Source organism: Orcinus orca, chromosome 7 (genome assembly GCF_937001465.1).
Source record: "Orcinus orca chromosome 7, mOrcOrc1.1, whole genome shotgun sequence".
NCBI classification, from domain to species: Eukaryota; Metazoa; Chordata; class Mammalia; order Artiodactyla; family Delphinidae; genus Orcinus; species Orcinus orca.
Window position 1 is genome coordinate 119,474,352 of NC_064565.1, and position 17,825 is coordinate 119,492,176.

The window sequence follows — 17,825 nt, forward strand, 5'->3', positions numbered from 1 at the left end:
GGGTGAAGGGTGCACAGAACCTCCCTCCATCTTTCTTTGAAACTTCCTGTAAATCTGTAATTGTTTCAAGAAGAAAGTTTAAAAAATTGTGTTCTATGTACCAGCAACAGGAGAGATAAAAATTTTTAATTTTAACTTTAAAAATTTAAAAGAAAGGATGCCATTTGTGTTAGAATTTTGTTTAAAAAACCCCAAAAACTCAAATCCCCAGAATCATGTGAAAGAGACCTACACTGAAAACCACAAAAGTATATCAAGAAATTGAAGGACTTGTACATGAAGAGAGGATTTGCCTTATTCTTGGATTAAAAGTCTCAAAACTGTAAAGAGGACAGTTACCTCCAAATTGATCTATAGATTTAATAGAATCCCAATAAAAAGCCCCCCAAGTTTTCTTTTGTTGAAATTGACAAGCTGATTCTAAAATGTATCTCCCCCAACCCCCATTGGGAAGGACTAAGAATAACCAAGGCGACCTTGAAGAAAAAGAACGAGGACAGAGGATTTACTACCAGGTATCAAGATATATGAGGAAGCTGTAGTAATTACAACAGCATGGTATTAGTGCAGGAATAGACAAACAGACCAATGGGACAGAATGAGGAGTACAAAAAGAGATAAGGGTAGATAGATAGATAGATAGATAGGTATTTGGTTTATGAAAAGAGTGACGTTGCGGAGGGGAGAGCATGGTCTTTTCAATAAATAGTGGGTTCTTGTCAATTTCATATCCCTATAGAAAAGAATTAATGTTGACCCATATCTCATACCATAAATAAAAGTCAGTTTTGGATGGACTGAATCTAAACATGAAAGGTAAGACAACAAAGCTTCTGGAATTAAACAGGAGAATATCTTCACGATCTTGGAGGCAAACAGATGGAAAATAAAGGGCTAACTATAAACGGGGAAAATGAACAAATTGGACATCAAAATAAAAACCTTCTCTTCATCAAAAGACACCATTAAGAGAATGAAAGGCAAGCCCAGACACTAGGGCAGTTTTGCAGTAAATATAACCAACAGAGGGCATGGACCCAGAATATGGAAGAACTCCTGCATGTTAAAAAGAAAAAGGGACTCAATATAAAAATAGGCAAAAGACCTGATTGCAAGAGCCCTCCAGAAAGGGCACATCCGGAAGGACATTAAACCACTAAACTTACAAAAGTGCCCAGCAGCCTTGGTCATTGGAAATGCGAGTTAAGGTTGCAGAGAGAACTTCTTCTGCAACCGCAGAAGAAAGGCAAATAGAGAATGCTTAGCGTGCCAAGTGTCGGTAAGGATATGCAGCTACTGGAATTCTCATGCACCCACTTGGGGAAACAGTCTTGCTGTGTCTATGAAGCCTGATCATACGTGAATCTTTTGTTGCAGGAATTGTAGGCGTAGCCTTTATGTACGTAGGTCTGGCCTAGCACACAGCTCACAAAACTGCACGTACATTCATGAAAAGACACAAATCAGTTATTTATAGCGGCACCATCCGTAATAGGCAGTACCCATAATTCTATCCCCAACAGTAAAATGCATAAATGTGTTGTGATGTATTTGTACTGTGGGACATTACACATTAGGTGCATGTATTATTGCTACATGCAGAAACATTGAGGATTCACTCAAACATCACAATGAATGCAAGAAGTCAAATGTAAAATCATCCTTCATGGTTTTATTCATAAAAACGTCAAAAAGTAGTACCTGGTGTTAGAAGTCTGGATAGTGGAAATCTTGGGGACGGGCCGTGAGGGTAGCTTCTGACTCTTGATCCGGGTGCTGGTGACATAAGTGTGGTTCTTTTGTGAAACCAAATCCGGATGAAGACTTATTATTTATTCACAGCTCTGTAGGTTTGCTAAATTTCATTTAAAAATTTACTTTAAAAAACCTAAAGTGGGAATTCCCTAGTGGTCCAGTGGTTAGGACTCTGCACTTTCACTGCTGAGGGTGCGGGTTCGATTCCTGGTGGGGGAACGAACATCCTGCAAGCTGCGTGGCACAGCCAAAAATAAACTAATTAATTACATAAATTGTCACTATTAAAGAAAGTAAAGTGTCCTATAAGGTGGTGTTTTTATTATCACCACAGATTAGACTATAGGACATTTAACTGTGCTACTGTGAAAGTTGACCTAAGTCCAGAGCCTTTTTCAGAGCATCCTTGAATTCTTTGTTCCTCAGACAGTAGATCAAGGGGTTGATGACTGGGGTGAGGACAGTGTAAACAGCAGAGATGAGCTTGTTGGAGCTCCGGGAATCCATGGCCTGGGGCCAGACGTACATGAATATCAAGGCCATGTAGAAGGTGGTGACCGTGTAGGAGGCGCGGGTGGAGAAGGCTCGCCGACGGCCGTGGCTGAGGGGACGCGGGGGACGGCCGGGGTGATGTGTCCATAGGAAAGCATGGTGGCCACGAGCGGGAACACCAGGATGCTGAAGGTCAGGACGAAGCCGACCAGCTCGGTGGTCGAGAAGTCCGTGCAGGCAGCTTGAGGATGGGGGAGATGTCACAGAGATGTGCTTCAGGACATTGGAGCCACAGAACATGGTGCTGGAGGTAGAGGAGACCTTGATCACAGGGATGGTGAAGCCACTCACGAAGGCGAAGGCCACCAGCTGGACGCACAGCCCCATGGTCATGATGGCTTGGTAGCCATCGCAGGCCATGGAGGCCAGGAGCACACGCCCGGTGCACACCAGGAAGCTGAAGACGTAGAGCTGAGTCATGCAGCCAACGAAGGAGGTGCATCCCCGCTGCATGAGGAAGCCGTCCAGCATCTTAGGGATGGTGTCAGACACGTACCAGATCTCCAGGGACGACAGGATGCCCGGAAAGTAGTGCATGGGCCTGTGGAGGGAGGAGCTGCCCCAGATGGTGAGGATGACGGCCAGGTTCTCCACCAGCACGAAGAGGGAGGCAGCCGGGGCCGTGAGGAAGCCCACCAGCATGAAGGCGCCGACCTCGGTCACGTTCTCCCCTCATCCTTCCGTGTGGGGAGCCCAGGGCTGCAAACCAGCTTCGTGCCAGATGAGGGCCGAGGACAGCTGGGGAAGAAAGCACAGCTCAGCCTGGGGGTGAATTTTGGCCCAAGGAGGGGACAGCTGGCTCCTGGAGCAGCAGGGGAGCAGAAAGTGTCTCCAAGTTAAGCTTTTACCACTGAACATGGCAGCTCTAGGTCTCCTGGTGACCGTGGGCCTCCAGAACACGCTGCCCTTTTTCTCCCGCAGGCAATCTTGAAACCGTCTAATTGCTCTTCTAACCGAGACTTTCCCAAGGAATCTAACAACAATAGGGATGCACAGCCCTTCGCCACGGGGTCATCTACACTAGTAGGTGCTTGGCCTTTCACCTGGTTTCAGAGACGATTGTACAAGAGGAAGGGACACCAGGAGGGCTCATGGGATGCTGGGGTGTGTGGCAGCCAGCTTAACCAGACCCCAGACCCATGTGGTCCCTCCACAGGGCTGGGGGTCTGCAGGAGCAGAAGCAGCCTCCCAGGCCAAGAGGGGAGAGTGGTCACGTGTCTGTCTTTGCACCATGTCAAGGCCCCCTTAAAATACGGTAAAGGAAGAAAAAGATAAAACCCCATAACATCAAAAAGATCTGGAGGGAGTACAGCAAGGGGAGGTGTCAACACGATTCTGGAGGAGAGAAAACAGAAGGCAGAGGGTGGCTGGGCGGCAGAGGGGAGGAGTCCAGAACATTCTCGAGGGACCTGTCGCTGAGGGAGAGGCCACCTGTCCAGCACGTGACGGGGTGATGGGGGAGTGAAGGGGGCATGAAAACAGGGCTCCTACATGCAGTGTTTCCAGAGCAGTCCGGTGGCCGGCACGCTCTCTCCATCCTGCAGGTGGGTCCCCCAGAGCCAGCCTCAATGCCATAAAGGCGCACCCAGCCCTTATCAAGTGTCAGGTGTGTCCACATAAACCCCCCCTGTAATCCTCACCACGGCCCTGGGAGAACAAGGCTCACATTCTTCAGATGAAAATCTGAGGCTCACAGTGGACAGTTCAACGCCTTACCCAAGGTCGTGGCAGCACCAGTGCACACCGGGTCCTCAAACACCAGGGCTGCGGCTCTTCCCGAGGGATGTCAACAAGAGAAAAAAGTGAACCCATATGGGTGTGGGCTAGAAATTTGGAATTGTTAAGATGGACAGTTAGAGTTTCTGGTTGCCCCCTGACACTATTCTAACAGGCTATAAAATGAAAGTTCACAAAATAAACAGTATTGGCCAGAAGAAAAGGCAAAGATTTACGCAGCGGTTCTTTTTTTTTTGCGGTACGCGGGCCTCTCACTGCTGTGGCCTCTCCCCTTGCGGAGCACAGGCTCCGGACACGCAGGCTCAGCGGCCATGGCTCACGGGCCCAGCCGCTCCGCAGCACGTGAGATCCCCCCGGACCGGGGCACGAACCCGAGTCCGCTGCATCGGCAGGCGGACTCCCAACAACTGCGCCACCAGGGAAGCCCAGTGGTTCTTTTTATAGCTTCATTTTACAGATGAGGAAAATGACACACCAAGAGCCTAGGCGATTCCTAAAGGCAGTCGGTCATGCAATGGTCAGTGTTAGAGCCTCAAAGTCACCACTTTCCGAGAACACTGGCAAGTGAAGACAGAAACCTCAACATCACGACAATATAAACACAAGAATTGTTCGGGTTGCTTCAGAGAAAGCCAGTGGCCTCAGATGCTTCAGCAGCACGAATCTTCCCTTTATACCAGGAGCAGAGCTCCCTCATGTTTTGTAAACTGTCACAGGGCATGGGAATTTCTTCCCAATTCATTTCACAAAGTGGCAAATTCCTTTGCACAAAAGGAGAACTCTATGCCAATTTTCTTTTTTTTTTTTTTTTACTATAGTTACAAAAGTCAGATAAAAAGCCAGCAAGTAGCACCCAGCAGCACATGAGGAGGGCACATGCTGCAGACAAGCCAGCGTGCCGCCGCTCGGAGTGCAGGGAGGCTGCCAGGCTGGCAAAGTGACGAAAATGGTCACACGAGAGCCCAGCTGCTGTGGAAAGGCTTAGATTAAAAACCATTCCAAACTTGTTATACATTTGTCATCCCCAAATAAGGGGTTTATTTTCATATATAAATAATCTCTGACTCAACACAGAAAACAAACTTATGGTTACAAATGGGGAAAGGGGGGGGATAAATTAGGAGTTTGGGATTAACAGGTACACACTACTATATATAAAATAGGCAAACAACAAGGACTTACTGTACAGCACAGGGAACTCTACTCAATATCTTGTAATGACCTATAATGGAAAAGAATCTGAAAAAGAATAGATATATGTATATACACAGTATATATATATTTATCTGAATCACTTTGCTGTACACCTGAAACTAACACAACCTTGTAAATCAACTATACTCCAATAAAAATTTAAAACCAAAAAAATCTCAGTACCATTTGTTGTAGATTCTTTTAGCAATGGCTTCTGATAAATCATGACATCAGGTAAAAAAATAATAATAATCTCTTAACCAACAGCCTGTAACATCCCTGTGGTTGACACCAGCATCACTCCCGTCCCACTGAGATCAGATGAAGATGAGTCTTCTTCTTAACCACCACTACACAACAACACTGCCCTCTGCTACCTACTACAAAAAGGAGAAAGTAGACAAAATTCTCATTATTTCCAGATAACATGGCTTTTATTTATTTTATTTTTTTAACATCTTTATTGGAGTATAACTGCTTTACAATGGTGTGTTAGTTTCTCCTGTATAATGAAGGGAATCAGCTATACATATACATATATCCCGATATCCCCTCCCTCTTGCGTATCCCTCCCAGCCTCCCTATCCAATAACATGGCTTTTAACTTAGAAAATCCAGAACCTTATTATAATTAAGGGATTTCAAAACCGATATTATAACTGTCTTCCTATATCCAGCAATTAATAACAAAGACGTTCCTTGATGAGAAAAATATATTGTAAAGCTATCAATATTTCCAAATGGATTTTAAAATTTAATTTGATTATAGTTGAAATCTCACCAAATTTTATTTTTCTTAAAACAGAATGAAGGGCTTCTCTGGTGGCACAGTGGATAAGAATCCGCCTGCCAGTGCAGGGGACACGGGTTCGAGCCCTGGTCCGGGAAGATCCCACATGCCACAGAGCAACTAAGCCCGTGCACCACAACTACTGAGCCTGCGCTCTAGAGCCAGCAAGCTACAACTACTGAGCCCGCGTGCCACAACTACTGAGCCCGTGCGCCTGGAGCCCGCGCTCTGCAACAAGAGAAGCCACCGCAATGAGAAGCCCGCGTACCACAACAGAGTAGCTCCCGCTCACCGCAACTAGAGAAAGCCGTGCACAGCAAGAAGACCCAACACAGCCAAAAATAAAAACAAATAAATTAATTTAAAAGAACAGAATGAAATAATTCTTAAAATCATCTGCAAGTATGAACAGACGGGAATAGCAAATAAAATTCATGAAAAAGAAAGGAGAGGATTAATGAAGTGGACTGGCTATTTTGGAGATAAGAAAATACAATAAAATGCAACTAATAGTTTAATAAAATAAATGTTAAAAATAACGAGTACTGCCATTTAGTCAATGGGCCAGTGTGGAAACAGTGTAGAAAGTCCTAACTCAGAGCTCATGGGATATAATTAGTGAGGAAAGGGTGGATTGCTTAATAAGTGATGCCAAGGTCGTAGGTTAAATATTTGTTAAAAAACGAAATGACTCTTTTCTCTCTATGTTACATCAGAAAGCAAACTTCCGCTGGATAAAGCATCAGTACTTGCAGCCCAGCAGTCCCAGCCTCCTTGTCCACGGACACCAGTGGAGCAGAGAGCATGGCCGGCAAGCGTGGAGGCATAATCCACTCGCCAGGGGCCTGCCTGCTCCTCGGTTTCCTTTGGGCTTTGGTTGTTAGAGAATAAGTGAAAGATTTAGATGAGCAACATTTTAAGAATACCTGGGGGGCAGGTTTCATGGCGGGGCAGAGGGAGAATTTAAATGAAGCCTGAGCAACGCTGCAGGTCCCTCCCAGACACCATTGAGTTATTACGACCCTTTTTATCCTACACGTTTTATAACAGAAAACTCTTTACACCCCTCACTTTTTTTTTTTTTTTTTTTACAGTACGCGGGCCTCTCACCGCTGTGGCCTCTCCCGTTGCAGAGCACAGGCTCCGGACGCGCAGGCCCAGGGGCCGTGGCTCACAGGCCCAGCCGCTCCGCGGCATGTGGGATCTTCCCGGACCAGGGCACGAACCCGCGTCCCCTGCATCGGCAGGCGGACTCTCAACCACTACGCCACCAGGGAAGCCCTACACCCTCACTTTGATCATCGTTTTGGAAAATCAGCACATTCCACACAGAAGCACAGATTTCTTGCTTCTCCTGAACAGTTGGAAGGGCTGGGGCAGCTTCCATGTCCCCGTGCACCCGGAAGGGCTGGACCCTTGGGCAGGGCGAGAATGGCCCTCTCAGCGGGCAGCACCTGCAGCTCCTTTGTGGTCTGACTCCAGCTGTGGGGTGCGGGGCTCCTGCCTCAGAGCCGAGCCACCCCTGCAGCTCTGCTCACGCCCCGCAACCAGTCTCCTTGGGCACATGCTTCCCGCCCTCTCTCCTCCGGGCTCTCCTGTTTGCCCCTGTCTCCGCTGAGTCCCCAGACGTCCCCCCGACTTGGCATCTCTGTCACGCCTGGACCCCTCTCGTCCATCAATGCTCACGGGCAGCCATGGTCTGGGTTCCTGCCCCCTCGGCCCGCAGCCACCTGGCTTCTGTCCCCACGCGCCGCGGACCGGTGGCCCCCCAGATGCCAGTAACCAGCCCTTCCCTAATTTCTGGGGGATGTTTCGTTCCGTCTCCACTCGCCTCGCCTCCGCATTTGGTGCTGTGGCCCCAGCCTTCTGCTCTCACTGTCCACACTCAGCAAAGCCACCCACCTCCAGTCTCCACCAGATGACGCCCGCACCGCCCTGTCTGTCTGCAGATCCCACCCGTGCGTCCAGCCGATGAAAGGAGGCCTCCACGGGCCCTGGAGTCCACGCCCTCCTCGTGTTCATCTCGGACCAGGGCACCACCATCTACCCCGCTGCCCGGGCGGACACCAAGCTTCGGCTCTCCTTACCCCCGTGGCTAAGACAAGGCCGGTCCCACCCCTCCCACAGCCTCACGTCTCTCCAGCAGGCTCCCTTGCCGCCACCCTCGTGGGCTTCCTCCAGCCACCGCGAATTCGGGCTCCATCACCGCACCGGAATGATCGTAACCAAAACTCTGACTGGTCCTCCTCCACAGTCCCTGACTCCATCTGGTCCACCCTGCGCGGGGCAGAGAACTGCACGCAGATCCCTCTCCCAGCCGCATCCGTCCAAACGCCGCTCTCCTGAGCAAAGCCCTCTGCTGCCCCCTCGCTCCTGTCTGTCCCCGTCCTGCCCGAGGAATCACGTTCAGTCCCTGAGAGCCCCTTGCTGACCTCAGGTAGCCCTGCCGCCCCGTCACCAGCGGAACTTGGGCGTCCGTCAGGTCTCAGCTGTGATCTCCTCCCGAGGGCTCCCAGCGCTGCTATGAGATGCCCCCAAAGGGAGAGCTCAGGATTTGGGTGCAGAAGGGAGGTGCACACTTGTGAGAGAAAGGAGGAGGAAGACCTTGTTTTGGGACGTGTTGGATCTGAGGGACCACCATGTAGAGACCCAGTGAGTAGGGTCGCAATGTTCAGACCTCACGGAGGAAGCAGGGGAGGGGCCCCTACTTATCCATCCATCTGATACTGAGCGCCCACTATTGGGAAGTGATGGTTTCAAGGTACTTGGGGTCGATGGGGAGAGAAAACAGTCGGAAACTTCTGCCTCCATGAAATGTAAGTTCTAGGGAGGGCAGGGAAGCAGACAGGACAGTAAACACCACTCATAACACGCAGATAAGCTGCTTAGGATGTACGGAGGTGGAGAGTGAGACCGGAAGGCGGGTCCGGGTTAGGGCCGTGGGGAGCAAGTGTCAGTGAGAAGGCGACACCGACCCAGGGGCAAAGTCCCTACGGGGTGAGGATTGGCCAGGGGGCTACAGGGGGAGGGGGGGACACCGGGGCACCTCTGGGTGCGTGGAGGGCAGCAAGGACACAGCCTGGCTGGAGCAGAGTGACACAGAGCAGTGGTTGGGGGCTCTGTCACCAAGGAAGGGGGGACGTCAGCAGAACCTCGTGGGCCATGGGGAAGCCACTGGCTTTCACGCTGAGATGCGCAGCAGCCCTTAGTCTGCTGGGCCGGAGCAGAGTGTTTCAAGGAAGTGACTCTTAGGTTCCTCTGCATTTCTTGTTGCTCTCAAAGTTCCCAGTTATGAGGGAAATGTGTGGTCATTTCCAGCCTCATCAGAGAGGGGATCAGTGGAAGTTTACATGAGGGCCAGACACAGTGGGATTGAGGGAGACAGTGGAAGGGGGCCGGAGCCGGGTGAGCAGAGGGGAGGATGCGGGGGCCAGAGGGGAGGAGGCAGGGCAGGAGGGGAGGATGTGGGGGCCGGAGGGGAGGATGCAGGGCAGGAGGGGAGGATGCGGGGCCGGAGGGGAGGAGGCGGGGGCCGGAGGAGAGGATGCGGGGCTGGAGGGGTGGCGGTGGGGGTAGCTCTCCCCCAAATCGGGGGTCCCTTGCACTGAGACTCAGGGCACCCCGACAAGGGACGTGAGCAAAGTGGAGACAGCACCAGCCTGCGCCCCCCTCTCCCACCAACACCCGCTCTGGCTTTGCAGCAAACGGCGAATAGACACAAAGAGTGTTCCTGTCTGGAAACGTCCCTCCATGTCCCGTTTCAGCAGACTCCTTGTGAGGACAGGAGGGAACGGGAGGGGGCCCGGGCAGGCAGGCATGTGTTGGGGAGAGAGATGGAGAGCATCCTGTAAGTAGCTTGGGGTGGCGGGCAGGGACAAGCAGACCTTCGGCAGGGGTTCCCGCATGTTCCTAGAGTGGGAGGAGTCTCCTGGGGGGAGGACGAAGTGGGCGGTGGCAAGGGTGCCCCTCGGTGGAGAACTTCAGAGCTCAGGGGGGAGGATGCTGGAGATGCGGGGTGCAGTGGGGTGAAGCACGCGGGGAGGAAGCCCCCACCTTGTGAGATCAGGGACCTCTCAACCCCGGCCCCGCCCCAAACACTTCCCTCCGAGGGACGAGGTCCAGAGGCAGCCAGACCGGCCACTTCACCGAGGGGCAGGACCCCACGGAAACCTACCTGGAGAGCCGCGGGTGTCCCTGGCCTCCCCGAGCCCACCGCAGGCCGGGCGTCTCTCCTCTCTGCCCACTGGGCCCGGAGCGGGCCGCCCCCAGCGTGGCCTGGCCTGTCCTGAAGCAGCCGGCCTGGCTCTGACATCTGCCTGTTCAAAGGCGGCGCCGGAAGAACGGCTGTTGGCCATTTCCCCATCGCGCACAGATGCGGGGCTCCAGGGTCCACTCACCCCTCCACGGAGATGTAACTGCCCACATCACCAACTAGCGCGGAATCTCCCCTCCCGTCCCGGGCCTCCGGTCCTGCTCGTGACGTCTGCTGGGGGCACAGCCCCGCTGGGCTTCGCTGCTGACACTCCCTGTGCCCTGTCCAGGTGTCCTGGCCCCTGACCGCGCTTCCTCGCCAATCCACTCAGTCTCCAGCCACACAGCACTGTCCTTACCAAGACCTACGCTACCCCTTCCTTTGGAGCTGGGGAGGGGTATGACTCCGGCTTGGGGGCAGGGGTGCTGCATGTGCCATGACCGCGGCGTGGTCCGGGGCGATGGACTCGGTGGGGACCCTGCCCTACCTCAGGGTTCATGGATGTTATTACTCACAAAGGGGCAGGGAAATTTGAGTTTCTGGCATAAGAACCTTTCCCCCATCTATGTAATCAACACACACACACCATTGTGTTAGTCTCAGCCTAAACAGGCCCGTCTTGCAAACGTTTCCAGAAGATGGTTTTGTGTTGGCTGGAGAACAGGAGTGACCTAGAGACCTGTGCTTGCCCAGCGAGTCTGGGGCTGCCCTTGATGGAGAATCACCGAGCTTGGACATGGGGAGGAGCATGCAGAGGGAGGTTGTCATGCTTGTAAAGAAATACCCCAACTTGCCAGTGACTTTCCTGCTCTCGGGAAAGCCAATGGAATGAAAAAAGGACGGCCGATTACAAAATGGGCGGACAGACGCTTCATCAAAGAGGATAAAAGGACGGCCAAAAGCACAGGAGAAAGTGTGCACCTCCATTAGCCACAACCTCACCGCTGGCCAGGATGCAGGGAGACTGGAACTCCCGGACACTGCTGGTGCCGCTGCAACTCTGGTCGTACCGCCACCCTGGGAAACAGCTCAGCAGTTTCTTATAAAGCTAAGTATATTTGCACAAAAACCTATGCACGAATGTTTACAGCAGCTCTTTTCATAACCGTTAAAAGCTGGAAATAACTCAGATGTCCTTTAATAAGCAAATTGTACTACGTCCACGCAATAGAAGCTAACCAACTAACGAAGAGTGTGGATCGAGCTCACATTTTTATGTTCTTGTCCACTTGGATGATGTCTTCTTACATCAGCGTGCATTTCCCTATAGCTGCAGGTAAAGTTGGGCCCCTGCTCATACACTTAGCGTCCAGCTGGCTCTCTTTCTTCAGAAACAACTACTTAAGTCTTTTTTTTAAATTTATTTATCTATTATTTTATTTTATTTTTGGCTGCATCAAGTCTTCATTGCTGCACACGGGCTTTCTGTAGTTGCGGTGAGCAGGGGCCACTCTTCTGTGTGGTGCGCGGGCTTCTCATTGCAGTGGCTTCTCTTGTTGCAGAGCATGGGCTCTAGGTACGCAGGCTTCAGTAGTTGTGGCACATGGGCTCAGTAGTTGTGGCTTGCGGGCTCTAGAGTGCAGGCTCAGTAGCTGTGGCACACAGGCTTAGTTGCTCCGCGGCATGTGGGATCCTCCCAGACCAGGGCTCGAACCCGTGTCCCCTGCATTGGCAGGCAGACTCTCAACCACTGCGCCACCAGGGAAGCCCCTACTTAAGTCTTTTACTTGTTTTTTTTTAATTTTTATTGGAATATAGTTGCTTTACAATGTTGTGATAGTTTCAGGTGCACAGCAAAGTGAATCCGTTACACATATACATGTAGCCACACATTTTAGCTTCTTCTCCCATATGGGTCATGACAGAGCACTGAGAAGAGCTCCCTGTGCTACACAGTAGGTCCTTATCAGCCACCTATTTTATATATAGTAGTGTGTATGTGTCACTGCCAGTCTCCCAGTTCATCCCTCCCCTCCTTCCCCCCATCCTCTTACCCCCTGGTGAAAGACTTAAGTCTTTTACTTGTTTTTAATTGAACTCACTGTATTTCTTTCATTGATTTGAATTCTGTGTTCATAACTTCAGGTGTTTTTGGTAATTTATTTGTATTACAAGTATATTCTCCACTCTGTATATTGGTATATTCTCCATTCTTCATCCTCTCACTAATTTCTTCTGATGAACAGAAGTCCTGGGCACCAGTCTGTCTGGGGGCCCATCCCTTCCCTACTGAGTCCATGGGACTTGGGGCAAGACCACCTGTTCCTAACTCCTGGGAGAGTATTAACTAGTCTAAGCCTGTTTACTAAGCGTGGTTGTTACACCCATTTGCCCTCAACAGATGCACAAGAACCCAGAATTCAGAAAACCAGCTCACAGTGTTGCCTCAGAGAGAGTTCAGCTTCAGGTAGACGTGTGACCTAAGTTGGTCCATGGTGCTGATAGAGGGAAGTTACTCCTTATTAATGGAGAGATGCCTTCTCCCTTATCAGTCTTGCTCGTTCACGTTTTCTTTTACGTTGGCACTGTCCAAGAAATGTTTGTTCTCTCAAAGTCACAGGGGGTCTCCCGTGTCCAATTTGGGAGGCTATCTGGACTTCCCTCCTTGCAGATGACATTTATGCATTCCTTTGCCCTCAGGTATTATCTTTCTTTCTCTCCATTTGTCATCGATTTTAGTCCAAACTTTTCCACCTTTGCAAGGGACATTAGTTTCAGCCCCTGTGCTACTCCAGAATCCTGGCAGCAATGCCAGTCAGCAAGGGCCTCCCCCTCAGCCAGCTCCCCCAACATGGGGGGGCACCCAAGGGCAGAGTCCATGGGCCTCCTCAACCAGCGACCACACCACTGCATTCCCCGCCTGCTCCAATGCTTCCAGAGACAATGGGGCACAATTCACCCCATCTCCCTCGGAAATTCTGGCCTAAAGGTTTAAAGCACCCTTATAGGTTCTTGCTGAGGGGCCTTCCCTGCTTCCAGTACCTGCAGTGGCAGCCCTGGTCCCAGGACCACTGCACAGGAAAAGGAAAGTTGAGAACTGCATCTCCCCTCCCCCTCCCCCAGCAAAGGAGGGGGCTACTGAGTAGGGACCCTCTCCTGGCCTCCCTCATGCTGAGAGGGAGCCAGTGCTACGTACCCTTTAAACAAGTGTTTCGACAACCCGTTCCAACTCCCCATCAAACCACTACTCTGAGGATGAAATGCTACATGATGTATCCACCGGATACGGTGTCTCTTTGCCCACTGTTGGACACCGTGGGCTGTAAGGCGTGTTCCCTGGTTTGAAGAAATGTAGCTCCGCGGTCCAAATCGGTACAGTATCTTATTTCCAGTCTTTTTACAGTGTTTCAGCATTTTCACCTACCGTCAGGTGTGCAAAGCCTTATCCGGAGTGTCTCTTCCCATCAGGACCCATTTACAGCCTCCTGGAGTGCCGGGACAGGATGCTTCCCTCCCTGAACCAAGACTCTTACGGTTGGTCAATCAAGCGATGGTCATAGGAAGTTGTCCGCGCGGCAGCAGTACCTGGCCACTCTGCATATGGCCCTAAAGCCAGCCATAGGCGAAGAGGCTCCCAGCGCGTGAATACAAGGAACCGGTCCTCCCACCCCCAGGCAGCGTGTTCCCGAGTGTCCATTTCCGGGTCATCATGGAACTCCCTCCGTATCGCAGTGTTTCTCTGACATCGCCCAAGACATTATGGGTATCTCCAGCTTCAGGACCATTTTACGTCCTCAGTCTCAGGGACACTCGCACTCAATGCCCAACAGCAACTGGTGACTGGCTCTCAGACGGTGTGTACCATCACCGCTGGGTCTGGAGCCGTCCTGGTCCAAAATCCCAGTGTTTGCCACTGGGCGGCACTCACGGGCTTTAGCCATGAGCTCCGGTCTGCAAAGTGTGACTCACAGATTCTTCCAGAGTCATAACTGAGTGGGGATCATCAGGGCCAAGGGCATGGTAGAGCTACTGCTTTTTGCGACTCAGATATAACCTGCTGTTGTTTAGTCCCCCATTCGAACATGGCCTTCTTTAGGGTGTGGACTGGAGCTAGCCGTATGCGCAAATGTGGCATTTGCGTCCTCCAGACAACCCAACCATGCATGGTGTTTCTCCTAAGTTCCAGGGATAGGAAGGACTGCAGTTTATTTTCAGTTGCCTGTGGGATGTCAAGAGTGGCTTCTCCCAAGAATTTCAGTCTGGTCTGGCCCTTCCGTCTTTGCTGGAAACATGAGCCAGCTTCTGTTAATCACGGGTATCAGCGTCGTACATGTCAGCCTCAGCTTGCCCTTCAGTGTCTGATGTTATTTTGGCAATACTTGTTCTTTCCAAACGACCCTGGCCATCCTACCCAGACACTTTGGTGGGACTCTCTCACTCAGGCTAGTGCCCTCTGGGGGGCTGTTCTCGTCCCTCATCTCTCTGTAATCATTTGCCCTCCCTCGGTGACCTCCAAGATCACTATCTCCGTATGAGGTCGTCCAATCTCCTCCATCCCCATCCGTAATGCACAAATACTAAGTGTGCAGCTCAGTGATTCTCATGAAAATCCCCGTGAAACTACCATCCATGTCAAGACTGAAAACACTTTCAGAACCAAAGAAGGCCCGCTTTTTTGTGTTCCTTTCCAATGAATACCTTGCTCCGAGGGTGACGACTCTTCTGATCTCTAATAACATAAACTGCTTTTGTCTGCTTTTGAACATTATAAAAATGGAATCACATAATGTACGCTCTTTTGTCTGGCTTATTGGTCTCACCGCAGTGCCCGTGAAAGTCATCCACGCTGTTGCACGTAGCAGGGCTTCATTCTCTCCCACTGCTGCCTAGTATCCTATCACATAGATATACAGAACTTATTTATGCTCTCTACTGTTCATAGCCATTTGAGTTGTTTCACCTTGGGAGCTATTATAACTCAAGCTGCTATGAGCAATCTTTTGCATATCTTTTGATGGTTGTAAGTACTGATTTATATTGCAAATATACCAAGTAAACTAAAATTGCTGGGTCACATGTTTAACTTTAGTAGATAATGCCAGTTAAGAAGACTTCATGATTGTTTATACAGAAAATTTCAAAGAATCTATAAAATATCTCTTAGAACAATAAACAAGCTTGGGCTTCCCTGGTGGCGCAGTGGTTGAGAGTCCGCCTGCCGATGCAGGGGACACGGGTTCGTGCCCCAGTCCGGGAAGATCCCACGTGCCGCGGAGCGGCTGGGCCCGTGAGCCATGGCCGCTGAGCCTGCGCGTCCAGAGCCTGTGCTCCGCAACGGGAGAGGCCACAACCGTGAGAGGCCCGCGTACCGCAAAATAAATAAATAAGCTTAGCAAAATTTCAGGATACAAAGTAGGCATACAAAATATTTATATACTAGCAATAAACAATTGGAATTGAAATTTTAAAAGTACCATTTACAATAGCACCAGAGAAATGAAATGCTTCAGTGTGAATCTAACAAAATAAGCACAAGATATATTCGCACAAAATTATAAACACTAATTTTAAAATTAAAGAAAGCCTAAATAAATGGAGAGATAATTTTTGGTCACGAATTGGAATATTCTATACTGTTAAGATATCAATTCACCCAAATATGATATATAGATTCAGTCAATGCAAACCCAATCAAAATCCTCACAGATTTTCTTTTTTTGGGTACATATTTATGAGCTAATTCTAGAATTTACATGGAAATGCAAAGAAACTAGAATAGCTCTGTTATCTATTGCCGATTAATAAATTACCCCAAAATTAGAGGCTCAAAAAACCAAAAACAAACAAAACAAAACAACAAAACATTTATCATCTTACAGTTTCTGTGGGTCAGGAACGTGGAAGCAGCTTAGCAGGGTTGTTCTGGCTCAAGGTCTCTCTTGAGGCAGAAATCAAATGTCATTCTGGGCTGTGGTCATCTAAAGGCTCAACTGGGGGAGTATCCACTCCCAAGATCACCCGTGTCCACGGACAAGACTCAAAAGTTCTACTTCCAAGCTCATTAAAAGAAAAGCATCTTTTCGACAGTACTAATGACATTGCAGTTGACTTCCTCCAGAATAAGCAATAAGAGACAGAAACAGAGAGAGAGAGAGAGAGAGATGGGGAGAAAAAAACCCCAAGGTGGAAGCCAGAGTTGTTTCATAATCTAATCTCAGAAATATATCCCATATTTCTGTGTATTCTATTCATCTGACTCATTTCTATCCCGCATGAATAATACACTCCTCATTCCATCCCAGGGTTCCCCAAATCTCATCCCATTACTGCATCAGCTCAAAGTCTAGGATCTTATCGTTTATATTAGGCCCAAGTGTGGGTGAGGCTCCTCAGGTGTAGTTGCTTAACTATGGCTCACTGAGTACAGTTTTCCTCCATCTGTAGACTTGTAGAACTAAAGAGAGAAGTTATTTGCATCCCCGCACACCAAGACACAATGGTGGGTCAAGAATAAGATGTCTACAGACATTCCTGCACACAAAGGAAGGAAACGGGAAGCACGAAGGTGTCACTGAACCACAGCAGGTTTCAAATCTAGCTGGGAAATTCTGCAAGTTCCTTAATTATGTCTGGACTGCCTGGGAATCATTCTCTCCGGCCCTTCGCTCTGCCCTCTGGGTTCTCAGTTCTGCTATTTGACCCATCTTTCCTTTTACATGAAAGGTGTAAAATGTTTTTAGCTAAATAGCTCTCTCACCCTGACTTCTGCCAATACCCACAGTTCTGGGGACCGGAAGGCCTCTCCGCGTTCTGATTTATCACCGTCCTCCTCACGGCTAGCGGGTGCTGCTTCCGCATACTTAACTCTTTTAAGAACCTGGAAGGTGTCCTGCAAATCTTGGGGGTCCTTGAGGCAACTCCTTCTATCCTTCGGCATCCTGCTGGCAGACGATGTCCTTGTGCCACGCGGAGGCACCATCGCGTGAGTGGCTTGGGGTGCAGCCTTGTTCTCTCTGAAAGAGTTTTTATGGCTGAGGCACCACTTTAGATCCTTCTAAGATCTTAACGAAGGATTTCATGGTCACACCCTTGGCTTCATTTCTTTCCCCGTTTTCCTAGCAGTGCCCTGGATTTGAGCTTTTCTTAGAGCTCATCTCTTTTTTTTTTTTTTTTTTTTTTTTTTTTGCGGTACGCGGGCCTCTCACTGCTGTGGCCTCTCCCGTTGCGGAGCACAGGCTCCGGACACGCAGGCTCAGCGGTCATGGCTCACGGGCCCAGCCGCTCCACGGCATGTGGGATCATCCCGGACCAGGGCCCGAACCCGTGTCCCCTGCATCGGCAGGCGGACTCTCAACCACTGCGCCACCAGGGAAGCCCAGAGCTCATCTCTTAATTAAAGCACCATTTGTCATCTGGAGAAAATGAGAATTTTCAAAACCACAGATTCCTGGCTCCTTTTTGTTTAATAGCATTTAATTTAGTTTATCTATATCCTCTTGCATTTTACCACAAGGATCAAAACAGGTGGCACCTCCAACACTTTGCTTGGAAATCTCCTTAGCAAGACATCTCAATTCATTAGCCGTAATTCCTACTTTCCCCATT

The 17,825-nt window shown here is 49.9% G+C and overlaps 1 protein-coding gene across 1 annotated transcript; it reads right to left on the bottom strand.

The window, feature by feature from the left end:
- Positions 1–1,663: 1,663 nt before the first annotated feature.
- LOC101271143 (olfactory receptor 6B2) lies at positions 1,664–15,378 on the bottom strand. The gene is given in 4 exon segments (XM_033423998.2): positions 1,664–2,354; positions 2,357–2,488; positions 2,491–2,517; positions 2,520–15,378. Coding segments are annotated over 4 exon segments (828 nt in total). The 5' UTR covers positions 2,950–15,378; the 3' UTR covers positions 1,664–2,115.
- Positions 15,379–17,825: the final 2,447 nt, after the last annotated feature.